The sequence below is a fragment of the Eptatretus burgeri genome, chromosome 1 (assembly GCF_056783735.1).
Source record: "Eptatretus burgeri isolate ZD-2024b chromosome 1, Ebu_testis_v1, whole genome shotgun sequence".
In the NCBI taxonomy this organism is placed as follows: domain Eukaryota; kingdom Metazoa; phylum Chordata; class Myxini; order Myxiniformes; family Myxinidae; genus Eptatretus; species Eptatretus burgeri.
In genome coordinates, this window is record NC_140961.1 from 102,007,582 (window position 1) to 102,020,223 (window position 12,642).

Genomic DNA, 12,642 nt, shown 5'->3' on the forward strand with positions numbered 1-12,642 from the left:
TATATATATATATATATATATATATATATATATATATATATATATCTCTCTCTCTCTCTCTCTCTCTCTCTCTCTCTCTCTCTCTCTCTCAGCCTGTGGCTGCTGGTTGCATCACTGGTTGGGACGGGGCTATGCCGCTGATGCAGTGCCCCCCTTACCAGTACACTGGTGCTCATTTTGCCGACCTCAGAAGGATGACAGGCTGAGTCAACCTCCTGGTGTATTTTTAATTCAGCGGCAAACAGGGCTTGAACTCAGGACCCTAGGATCCCAAACTGCCACCCTAACCACTAAGCCAACACCAGGCTGATAATCATCTGCAGTTGTAGCATCTCTGAAGTTGCAGCATAAATTCAGGAAAATGGCACCATCCCAGCCGAGGCTGGATGTTGACAAGCTCAGGGATAAGAGGGTAGCTGAGGAGTTTGCGAACAGGTTGAGTGGGGATTTGAGGGGGTGGGGTTCTGGGTGCTGTGGGGAATCCTGAAGAGTTGTGGAGCGCCTTCCAGCCTACCATCCTTGATGTCGGCAGATGTCTTGGAACCCACTGTCAGGCAAAGACAAACATTGTCCCCCAAGGGATGCTGAATACCATTGATGAGTCACAGGGCAAGGCATAATGGCAGAGTCGAGCTGTTCAGGGAGCTGAGGTGTAAAACTGTGCGTGTGCTGAGGGCAGACAATGAGGCCTATGCGCGAGGAATCTGTGAAGGCGTAGAGAATCACCTATGGACGAGTGATTCTCATCCTGCTTACAGAGGAATTTGTGCATTGCGTTCCTTCAAGTTTGCCCCTCTGTGTGCTGCAGTTAGAGCAGAGGGTGGTGGGCTCTCGACAGAAGAATACAAAGTAAAAGCCTGCTGGGCTGGTTACTTTGAATGGCTGTAGCAGGCTGATCCACCAGCTGTCGAGTTGGATGTCAGGAGTGTTACAATCCCGAATGCTGACCCTCAAATCAATTGTGGTTCACCTTCATTTGTGGAAACAAAGGCTGCGGTAAACCAGTTGAAAGGTGGTGAAGCCCTGGGTTCTGTGTTATCCATGCTGAACTTCTCAAGGCTGGTAGAAATGCTGTACTCGTATCATTGCATGCAGTTCTGTACTCTGGAGCACAGGCATCGTCCCAACTGACTGGAAGAGGGCCTTGTTGTCCCTCTCCAGAAAGAAAAGGGTGACGCTGCCCCTGCTGTTGCCAGGACAGCAACAACTACTGAGGGGTGACACTGCTCTCAGTGCTGGGCAAGGTCTTTGCTCGGATATAATTCTTCAAAGGGTTCGCCAGCATCTGCTTTAGCACCAGCGCCCGGAGCAGTCGGGCTTTACACCAAAGAGGTCAAAGATTGATCGGATCCTCACCCCAATGCAGATCCTCACCCAATGCAGACATAGGGGCTGCTTGCACCCTATGTTGATCTTTGCAAAGCATTCAATTCAGCGAATTGGGATGCCCTCTGGAGGCGGTCTTCGCAGGATACCACAAAAGTTGATCGACCCCATTGCTCAACTATATTTTGGTATAGAGTGCTATGAGGTGTGGTGGTTCCATCTCAGACTTATTTCCAGTCACTACTGGATTTCATCAGGGGTGTGTATTGGCCTTCCACACTCTTCAACGCTTGCATGGACTGGATTTGGGGAAAAATGTTGGAGAGATTGAGATGCGGTGCATTGCTTGTATATGTCAATCTCTGACCTTGAGTTCACAGATGATGCAGTCTTCCTTGCAGAGACACTGGTTATCCATGTTGGGGCCCTCGAGGTGCTGAACTTATGAATCTGAGCTGATGGGATTAAGGGTTTCCTGGGTCAAAATGAAGTTCCAGGCTTTCAATGATATCTTGCATGCTGCCATCTTGTCTGTACCTGCTTGTGATTAACATGTTCAGGTCACTGAGAGATCCTCTTACCTTGGCAGTGAAATTCCTGTCTCCGCATGTTGTGAGCCACTGCATGTTGTGAGCCAGATATCAACAGTCATCTAGGTCAGGCCTGGGGAGTCATGGATTCACTGGATCATGGGATGTGGCACTGTCAGTACCTATGCCTGAGGACGAAGTTTAGAGTCTTCAAGTCCTTGGTGCTTCCAGTCTTGCTCTATGTATGTGAGACTTGGACTCTGCCAAAGGATCTGAGATGAAGACTCAACTCCTTCGACATCACGTCTCTTCAGAGAACCCTTGGGTATTGCTGGTCAAACTTTGCGTCCAATAAGTGATTGCTGAGAGACTCAAATGAGATTTGTTACCTGTAGATTCAGTCAGCATCAGATGCAGCTGTATGTGGCTCGTTTTCCTGAGGTTGATCCTGGTTACACGATTTTCTCAGCGAGGGAGCCTCGTGAATGGAGAAGACCAACGGGACAACCACGTGCCTTGTGGTTACAGCAGGTTGATTGGCATCTCAAGGAGATGGGGATGAGCCAGGTATCTGCTTGGGGGATGGCCAAACAGAGGCCACTGGAGTACCAATGGAAAGTGGACGCAGTGACATGCTGCACTGGTACATGCACCCATACCTATCCCAACCGTAATCACCAATATTGTAATCACCGCTGTGAGGGGTGACGAAAGCATGAAATTTGCTGCACCACTTAGATGGACCATTGTTTGCTGACGTGGACAGACATGATAATAATAAACACGAATAACGATGCTGGGAAAAAAACACACACCTAATTGGTCACTGCCATGCCAGTCGTCAAGTGACTATACAGCCACACAACCTCAATCGATTACAGAAGACAAACAGAGTACCTGCCTGAGGGCGATTTTGTTCCGAGCATGGAACACATTCTTCTGACACATACCTTTATTTGGGTGGTGTATAGGCAACTGACAACTGCCTCAATCGCTCCCGAAAAGAATTAAAAATATATAACCTGGGTTACGTGCATTTGGCAAAAATATACCTCCTGTTCACAATTCAAAACACCTTGCTGCACTGGAAAATGTGGGGACAAGAATACTGCACTGTAAAGGGTGGGGAATTGTAATACCCTCTCCCACATGGAGGCGACGATACACAATGCACATTTACATAGAAAATTTGCATTCTCCACCATTCCCTCCCCGCCCCCCCACCCCAGACCACTAGCAAAGATAAAAAAAAAAACATCCCTATGCATGAATTGAGGTCATTCTGATTGAATTGGCTGAGAACTGTAGGAGCATGACAAACAAACAAACACCAGTCTGTGAATTATAGTAAATAGACTGGAAGCATTAACAAAAAATAAATAAATAAATAAAAAGAGTTACATCATACGGCATTTCTTAGTACAAGCTGTCAACAAGCCTTTCGAGGGTAAATTTGATATGCTAAATTTTAATCTGCTTGTTGCCAGGCTCGATTTTGCATCATAAGCACACAAAATGACAAATCCAATATGGCCACCAAAAGTCATTATTTGGGCATTCATTTGACACAGACATTGTGCACACAAGGTATAACAAAGGTCACTTAAACATGTTGTCATTGGAGAACATCGATTAAAAATACAGCACATTATATACTAAAGCCTTGTTAAAAAATTACACCAGAAGGTCTCACAAAAATTGAAAACATATATGCCTTTTAATTATTTAATAGCAAGGCATTTAAAGTGAAAAATACAAATTATTTTAAAATGAATGCATTTACTGATTACATATTTATCATTTGGTTGGCTTGATGTCCATCATAGATTATAATTTAGTATTACCATGGAAGCAATACTTAAAAATATAATTTTTAAAATAATTTTAACATACATTAATATATTTACAAAATGCTGACAAAATAAGTAATCAGGATCACTTTTATTAATATAAAGTAAAAATGAACTTGTTTGCAAAATCAGAAAAATGATATCAGATACAACTTAAAACATATTTCCATTCTTGATTTCCCAAAAGCAAAATCATGAATTGTATCCTCAAATGATATGCTATGCAGCTTATCGCTTTCTATGCACATGATGCTAAGTGCAGACAGTTTTTCTTGAGACATGCTTGCTCTCAGTTCATTTTTGATTCTCTTTAGCTGTGAAAATGTCCTTTCTCCTGAACAATTTATCAGACATAAGAAATGTCTGATAGTCGTAATATTGTTTCCACATTAGGTAAAACTAAATGAATCTTGTCTTGGAAGATGATTTGATACAGATCTTTGTGGCAAATTTGTTCCTTTCCTGGATAATTCTGCTTGACATAAGCATGGAAGTGCCTCAGTTCATCCGTAAGGTTAATATCAATATCGTTTGCATACTCTTTCATCAAAGTTTCTACTGCTCCACATAGCTGTGCCGCTGAAGCTTCTAAATCAACTACAAATGAAAATTTCTTTAGGTCTCATTCATACATTTTTACACGTCTTCTCACATTTTTGAGGCTCCTGCGGATTGTGAGGCCCTAAGCTGTAACTTATTTAGCTTCTGCCTAAATCCAGCACTGGAGGCGGAACTTCTGGCTTACTTGTTTTGAAGAACATCAAACAGCGAATCTTGTCAGTAGCATCAAGTTGTTCAAAGTTGTACATTCAGCAGCCAAATTTCTCAGCAGTAGCCAGTTTCATATCCGTAAGTTCACCTCCCTATAGTCCAGCCAGCAAGCCACAGTTCTGTTGGAAGCATTTCTAAGACGACTGCTTCGGCCATCCAAATAAATACGACATGCTGTCACACCGTCAGTGCATGGTATGGAAGGAATGCCGATACGGATTCGTGGTTAAGCTGACCGTGAAGGTTTCTGATGTTGATACATTTACGTTTCTTTGCCGTTCCAGCCATCACCCATAAATCCTTACAATGGATGTGATGGGAGTGCGTCATCAACATGAGGAGGACAGTTATCTGAATTGTATGGAAAGTGTTTCGAGTTTGATCCAAAATATCAATGTTGTCCGAGGAGAAATGAACAAATGCACCATGAACAAGATTTTGTGGAATAGCATTACCCATTTCATGATCCATGGGTTGGATAGTGCATTCAGCCAGACAAGTGCCAATTTGTAAAATCTGTTCACAACTTACATGACCTGCTTTATGAAACAATTTGACAAGATACTTGGATTGTGGTGCTTGATGCAGAGTGCATCCAAGGCCTATGTGTTTGGGTGTTCTCTTCTTCCCACCACTAACACCAGACTATGTCCTGGGTGGTGCTCAACACTTTTCACCTTGCAACAGCCTCATCTTCAGCTTCTTCCTCTTCTAAGACTTTCTGCTCTCCATATACACGATATGCAACATGTACGAACTATCAGGAACATAAGCAAAGGCAGCTTCTTCACTGACAGTAAGCCCAGAGTGACCTGGATGAGCAGCAAAGAGGTCACCATGGATTTTCAAGCAAACTTAATCAGTGAAAGAAAAAGGGTCTTCTTTAGGCTCGTACATCGGCATTGTGAGCACGGCGTCCTCAACAGCATCTGTCTGGATGGAGATGAGTTGGAGCACAATTCACAATTTTACAGGGCACCAGTAACATTTGTCTCGTACAAACTCGTCTCAGATGGCTTGACAAATTGAACCACACCATCTAACTTTGACTGGAGTTGCTCTTTGAAAGATGCATAATGACTCATGAAGGACCTTGGTATTTCATGACCAGAGTCAATGCACAAAGTCACATCTCGCTCCCACGCACCATTCACTTGAATTACATGGCCTTTCTCCACAGCATATACAAGTTCAAAGCCAAACCATTATCTTTACTGGCATCTTTGAATGTTCCTGTTGATCGCTTGAATGCTGTGAAACAGGAGATGATACTTCGCTTCAGCGGCTATGAGGTCAGACACATTAGCCAAGCGCAAAGCAACTGTGTGGTCATACTGTGCTGTTTCTAGAATTTGATGGCTCATTGGAAATGTCATAACATAATGGACATCATCCTTGAGTTTGGCCTATTAGCAGAAAGTGCAAGAACTCGAGTCCAAAGGCTCAACGCGACTTCTTGGTGTGGTATGACATGCTGCAGCTGAATCTGGCGTGGATGCACAGGATGCTGCTGCATTTTCTAGATGAGACTATAATGCTTCTAAACTATCAATTTTGTTTTTGTACTCGCGATAAATTCAACGCCAGTACAGGTTCAGTTCATCACTTCGGCTGAATATATCCACGAGTTGCTCGATTACTTCTCGTTTTTTACTGTCGTTCAGTTGTTTTCTCCTATGCGTAGATTAAACCTACACGTTTTTTATTGGTATTAAACCCTTCTCACCCCTATATCAAAGGTTGTCTTTTGGTTAGTTGCCCTCCTGACAAAATACAGGCATCTAAATCCATCATTTTTAAAATAAGGTCTTACTTTTGTACTGGAGTCAAAAGACTGTCAATAAATTTCCCTTTTCTCCCCGACAGCCTTTTGACCTCCAGTGATAAATGCTTGCTTGCTGCATAGCTGGGTGTTTTGAGAATGTACCTCCCCCTCTGTCTGTCCTTATTAATTAATGTGCTTGCCATTTGAGTTGACATGCATCTGTGATGAACTCCAGTCCACCTTGATTATGTCATTTAACACAACACCATTTTATAGTTGGATTCGTAGTTTGCTCGCAGTTAGCCTATTCGGATTCATAGCGATTAGCTCTTCACGGCTCGGTGGGTGAAACCTCTCCTCTGCCTTCTCACGCGGCTTGTTATTTCTGCCCGAGGTGATAAAGAGCACCCTCTGGTTTACATCAAGCCCTTTCACCTGTCTCCATAAGAAAGACTTGTTGGTCTGTAAATCTTGAACATTACTCTGGCTGGCCCAGCTGAGGTTGGTTGTGGGTCACCATGGTCCGATGTGACCCCTCCCGCTCCTTTGCTCAGCACTCGACTATGTTTAATTCAACATCTATGAGAAAGTTCAAGTTGTGCTTTCGGCCTGAAAATCCCCTCCCAGCTCTTCTGCTCTCTAATCGGCCCCCAATTCTTCCTCCCTCCACCCTTCCTGACTCCTATAGAGAGGAAGTTCTTGTTGCGCCGATTCACAGAGATCAGTGTACGTCTTGCCATCATTGTCCAACGCTCCGTTTTTCGAAGTATTAAAGATTCTCTTCTGATGTACTTTGCCCGAGTGGAAAATTGAGTTTATAAGATCCACCACAGTGCCCATCCATATTGGATTTGTCATTTTGTGCACTTATGATGCAAAATTGAGCTTGGCAACAAGCACATTCAAATTCACCCGAGAAAGGCTTGTTGACAGCTTGTACCAAGAAATGCCTTTTACTCCTTTGATAATATACTTGTCCAATGTATCGTCTTGTCTATAAGGATTCCCGAAAACAAACAAATACTATAAGAAACCTGATATTTACTGGACATATCCATAAATAATGAAAGTATACGTATAACTGTTCCATCACCTGGATATTTCACTTAAACCGTTGCAAGGTGGGTGACAGAATCTGCGATGACACTCATAAATGTCCAGAGAAATACATTGGCAGTCCAAAATCCTAGCAGTTTTCTCTACCAAATTAGAGAATAGCAGCTTTCAACCTTCAGGATATGGCCAACTGATCACATCACCTGCCATCCAAGTATAGGCATTCCATCCTCTTCCTACAATCATTAGTTTGAAATAGACAAATTGTTAATCCAAGAAAAAAAAAAAAACTGCCTTAGCCACATGGCCAATTTTACACCACTGTGGCAACCAAGATATATGAACTCAGCAGGCAGACATTCCTCCTTTCTGTTAAATAGAAATAAATAAATAAAACGAGCACACACCACCCCCCCACAAAAAAAAGTAACCCACTCAACATACCAAAACAGGCCTGTCCTGTGCATTCATTCGACCCTTCAATGTGGAGTTGAAAGATGCTGTGACTGCGAGACGAGCGGTCATTCACTGCCGTTGCTGCCACAGAACGATTTTCACTGGCCTTGTGAAGCAACATCTCCACCTGTCAAGTAATGGGTATAATGCCATATACTCCAGGATTACAAAAACCATTAACCACTTGGTAGGATCGCAAAAGCATTCTGCTCTTTGTCTGCTTACCTCCTCAGAAGAAGTCACAGACTCGTATTTTAGGTTGGTGACATATAATTCACTGGATCTGGATGTTTTGGGTTTGTGCTTTATCTCGTAATCATGTCGGGATGCACCAGATACAAGCAAATCTTGGATCGTATCATTGTATATTTCCAGGAAGCTAGCCACAAAGGAGTACTGAACACACGGAGATTTGTGTTAACACATTAACGAAGGAGCAGGGTTTCATCAAGCCATATTTTATGGATAAGGAAGCAACCACATTCCCACCTTCCAGCCTTTAACCTGAAGTTCCTCTGCTGTCAAAAAGACCTGGCTCACAGCACGAGGAATCATGCCTCGTGACTCCAGTTTCCTCGCTGTAGGGCCTTTTGTTGGCCCTTCCATAGTATAAGTCTTTCCACCTCCAGTCTGACCATATGCAAAAATGGTCACATTGTAGCCATCTAATGCCGACTATAAATAGAGGGAAGAAAACAGGTCAATAAAGAAATGTTACATTTGAAACTACATCGCAGAGGAAGTCATTGATACTCGTGTTGTTTTTGGTCTATGACATAGTCCATGAGTTAGTAGGGTTGGTCAGTACCATCTGAGGAGAATAATTCTCTGATTTTTGGCAAAGTATACAACCCAAGAGTTAGAAAATATGTGATGGCATTGCATCGGTGGTAGCTTTTTGTGTGTTATCACCCTGTTTATATGCCTACCCTTAAATAAGCTTTTGTGCAAAATGGCCTTTACAAGGTAAGACATCCTACTTCAACTTAACAGCATTTTATTTCAGTCAAACATTAACATTGAAATTTGTCTCACCTTTTGCTAGGATCATTTGCTTCTCAACAAAAAGTGCTAAATATGCCAAAGTTGAAAGGTATGTCATTGGTGACACATATATCAGTGTATTTCCTGTGTGCTAAATCGTACTGCCTTTTATTTAGAAAAGTATTTGTCTACAATTTACTGTGGAACGTAAATAATAGTTCTGGAACAATATAATTACATGGGTGTTTAGCAAATTTATTAAGAAATCAAAAAAAAAATCTACATTTCTTTTTCGTATGTTGTATATTAAGATCAGTATAGCAGACAATGTTACCCCACCCCACTCCCCCCCCAAATGAAAAAATACCTACTTTTTTTTTTTGTATACCTTGGTCGAGGCTCGTATGAGAGCTAACACACAACTCACAGCAAGGAGGCATGAGACAAGAGGGGCAGGAGTGGAAGGGACAAAACAGTGGGGAACAGACACATTAGGTGAACTGTGGAAGGGAGAGGGATGGGGATGGGACGGGGAACATGGCGAAGAGAAGATGGACATTACAGGGACTTTCAGGAAGGGAAGCAGGATAATTGAAGGAAGTGGGCTTGGGTGGATTATTGGGGGTTGAAAAGATCGGGGATTTGGATGGGGGAAGATAAGAGGTGGTGGTGAACAGCTGTTTTGAAAGCCTGGAGGGAAGAATGGGAAAGAATAGAGTGAGGAAGTTTATTCCAAAGGCGGGGAAAAAGAGGAATGAAAGAGTGAAGATGAGCAATGATTCATGATTTTGGTAGTTTTACCAGAAGGGGGTTGTTGGCGGACCTTGAGAGCCCTGTGGAAATGTGGTGGGGACAAATCGCAGAGAGAGCAGGGGGGGCAAGGCTGGAGAGGAGTCGGTAGAAGACAGAAAGACCACCGACCAACCTGCGGTGATTGAGTGAGAGGCCCAAAGACTCAGCTTCATTGCGGGAGATGCCGATGATCTTAAATGCCCTGGTTTCGACAGCGTGAAGCCGAGAAAGGTGGGAGACAGGAGCACCAGCCCAGAGGGGAGAGCAGTACTCCATCAGGCTACGGACAAAAGCTTTGTAAGTGGTCAGGAGCTCAAGAGGGCCGAGGAAGGACTTTGCACGACGGAGGATTCCCAGTCGGCGACTGGCTTTTGAGGCGAGGTTGGAAATGTGACTTTCCCAGGAAAGGTCATGACAGATAGTGAGACCCAGAAGCTTGAAAGAAAAGACTTCTTCCAGAGGATTGTTGAGAAAGTGGATGGGGGGGGGGGTTTCTAAACGGTCCTTTCGAAGAGACATAGTGAGAGTGTGAGATTTGTCTGGATTGAAAGACATGTTCCACGTGTTGGACCAGTTTGTGATTTTATCCAGATCTGCAGTGAGCGAAGAAGCTGCTGCTTGCCGGACTGAGGGATGACAGATGGTACGGCAGAGGGTGGAGTCGTCGGCAAAGAGAAATAGAGGATTTTCCAGAGAGTCCGAGAGATCATTGATGAAAACCAGAAAAAGAACAGGTCCCAGAACGCTACCTTGAGGAACTCCAGCCTGCACAGGAAGAGGGGATGAAAGAACTCCATTTAGGGCCACACGTTGACTGCGACAGGAGACGAAGTCTGCGAGCCATGAGTGGAGATGGCCTTGAACACCATGGGAAGAGAGTTTGGTGAGTAGGGCAGGGTGCCAGACTGTGTCAAAAGCACGTGATATGTCCAGGGATACGGCTCGGATTTCCTGTCTGGCATTGAGGACCTCCATCCATTGATGGGAGAGCAGAAGCAGCATATCCAGGGTAGAGTGACCTGGTCTGAAACCAAATTGATGATTGGAAATCAAGCCATTGGAGAAGAGGAAGGATTTCATGTCTGAAGCGATGATGGATTCCATCACCTTGCTGATGATTGGGAGAAGGCCGATTGGTCTGTAGTTACAGGGATCTGTTTTTGCACCTTTTTTATGCAGGGCAGTGATGGTAGCAGATTTCCAAGCAGATTGCAGTTGACCTTGGGCAAATGAGAGGGTGAATAGAACAGAGAGAGGGTGAGCAAGAGCAGAAGAGCAGGCTTTGACGACACGTGGGCTGATGCCGTCTGGACCGGTTGCAAAATCTGACTCGAGGTTTGAAAGCAAGCTCTCCACCTTGTCAGGAGAAAAGGATACAGAGTCCAGGGACAGTTGGGTGTGACTGGGTAAAGTGGGTAGAGATAGTGATGGGTTTAGGACACAAGATTTAGCTGCAAACACCGAGTTTAGACATTCAGCTTTATCACGTGTGGAATCAGCAGTGCGGTCATTTGAGGTAAGGGAGGGGATGGAGGGGGAACATACACCAGAAACAGATTTGATTAAACGCCACCAGGATTTTGAGGAGGGAGAGAGGTTTGAGAGAATTTGGACGGATTTATGAAGTTTGGTCAATGTCATGATATTTTCCCTGTTGTTATCGAAGAATACTTTCAAAGAATCAAACAAAGGTAAATGACAGCACGTTCATGAACAAGATTAATGATTTTCCCCTGTAATTTCTCAAAAAATATAGAATTTCAGGGATTTAGATACTCAATAATGCACATATGAAGGTATCAAACACCTGTGTTACACAATATAAACCAATAAGACAGTAGCAAATGGTTAATCATGTGCAATCTGATGAACGAGTTAAAGGTGAAAATGACACACAATCTTCTGTTGTAGGGCATAAAATTAAAGGATAGAAACACAAATGTGGTGTTCCAAACTAACAAGGCCATTACTTCGGCCCAGTGTGTTGCTGATAACCATATTGTCTTATGAACCAAAGACGGGTCCTTTATAGTTTCTAAGACATCTCTGATCATAAGCATTGATTGTCAGTGATATAAAATGTTTAAGATCAACTTAAAAATCATAATCATTATCCAGTTCTTCAATATCCTCATCTAAACTTTCCCCATCATCTGACTCAAAGATGGATATGTTCTGCAATGTATCAGCACTGGACTACCAGTGCCTGTAATTGCAAACACTAAATGCTAGGGTAGTTTTAACAACTGTTTTGAAAAGCAAATAACATGAGCTACATGCCAAACAATTTTCAACAACATATAGCTGATAACAAGAGAGAAGCAGTAGTTTTAAATAGAATGTCTTCTTCTGTCTTATACAAGTTTCAGAAAAGTTCATGTTGGGATGGGGTTACTAAACGGCTAATAACACACAAAAGGCTACCACCAATGCAATGCCATCACAGTTTCTGACTGTAGAAATGTATACCTTGCCAAGAATTACGATGAGCATTATTCCCCTCGGATGGTACCGGTGACAAAAATTACCGGGTCTGGCTCATGGCCTAATACAATTTGCTCATTAACAACAACAAAAAAATGCAAAGCACATTTAATATTGTATGATGGAGGCTCTAGATTCCAGAGCAAAATAAAATTTATCGGAAACAAATCCTGAACATGGAGCCCCAAGAGAGTTTGCTAAGATAGGGAGGGAGGGTGGCAAATGGACGGGAGGAGAATGTGAAAGGGAGAGGGTGGGGAGAGTGTGAAGGAGGGGGGGGGGAGCTGAAGTAGAGTGCAGAGTTCAGAAAGGGGGTGGTGGAAGAGAATGCAAAATGGGTGGGGTGGGGGAGAAGGGTGTGAAGAGGGAGAGGGGAGGAGAATTTGAAGGAGAATGCAAAGGGAGGGGGAGGGGTGCAAAAGGTGGCAGGAGGAGTGCAAGGGTGGGGGTACAAAAAGGGGCAGGAATGAGAGTGCAAAAAAGGGAGGAGCCGAAGGAGAGTGCAAAAGGGGGCAGGCATGAATGCATCACCAAGTTAATACTGCAATGAAAAATACTTTATTTTAGAATTTAGATGATCACAGGCTGAAATTGTTCCTCGACAATTCAAGTTCCGAATCTAAAGCCT

The 12,642-nt window shown here is 43.4% G+C and overlaps 1 protein-coding gene across 6 annotated transcripts in view; it reads right to left on the reverse strand.

Moving 5' to 3' along the window:
* LOC147035073 (carboxy-terminal kinesin 2-like) overlaps window positions 1–12,642 on the reverse strand; it is a 122,894-nt gene that overhangs the window by 16,600 nt on the left and 93,652 nt on the right. For all 6 annotated transcript variants that reach the window (XM_085893325.1, XM_085893343.1, XM_085893333.1 and 3 more), the window contains 3 exons: window positions 8,244–8,429; window positions 7,980–8,150; window positions 7,743–7,881 (listed from right to left, as the gene is read on the reverse strand). In XM_085893325.1, the coding sequence (XP_085749451.1) occupies window positions 7,743–7,881; window positions 7,980–8,150; window positions 8,244–8,429 (496 nt within the window). The remainder of the gene's footprint in view (window positions 1–7,742; window positions 7,882–7,979; window positions 8,151–8,243; window positions 8,430–12,642) is intronic.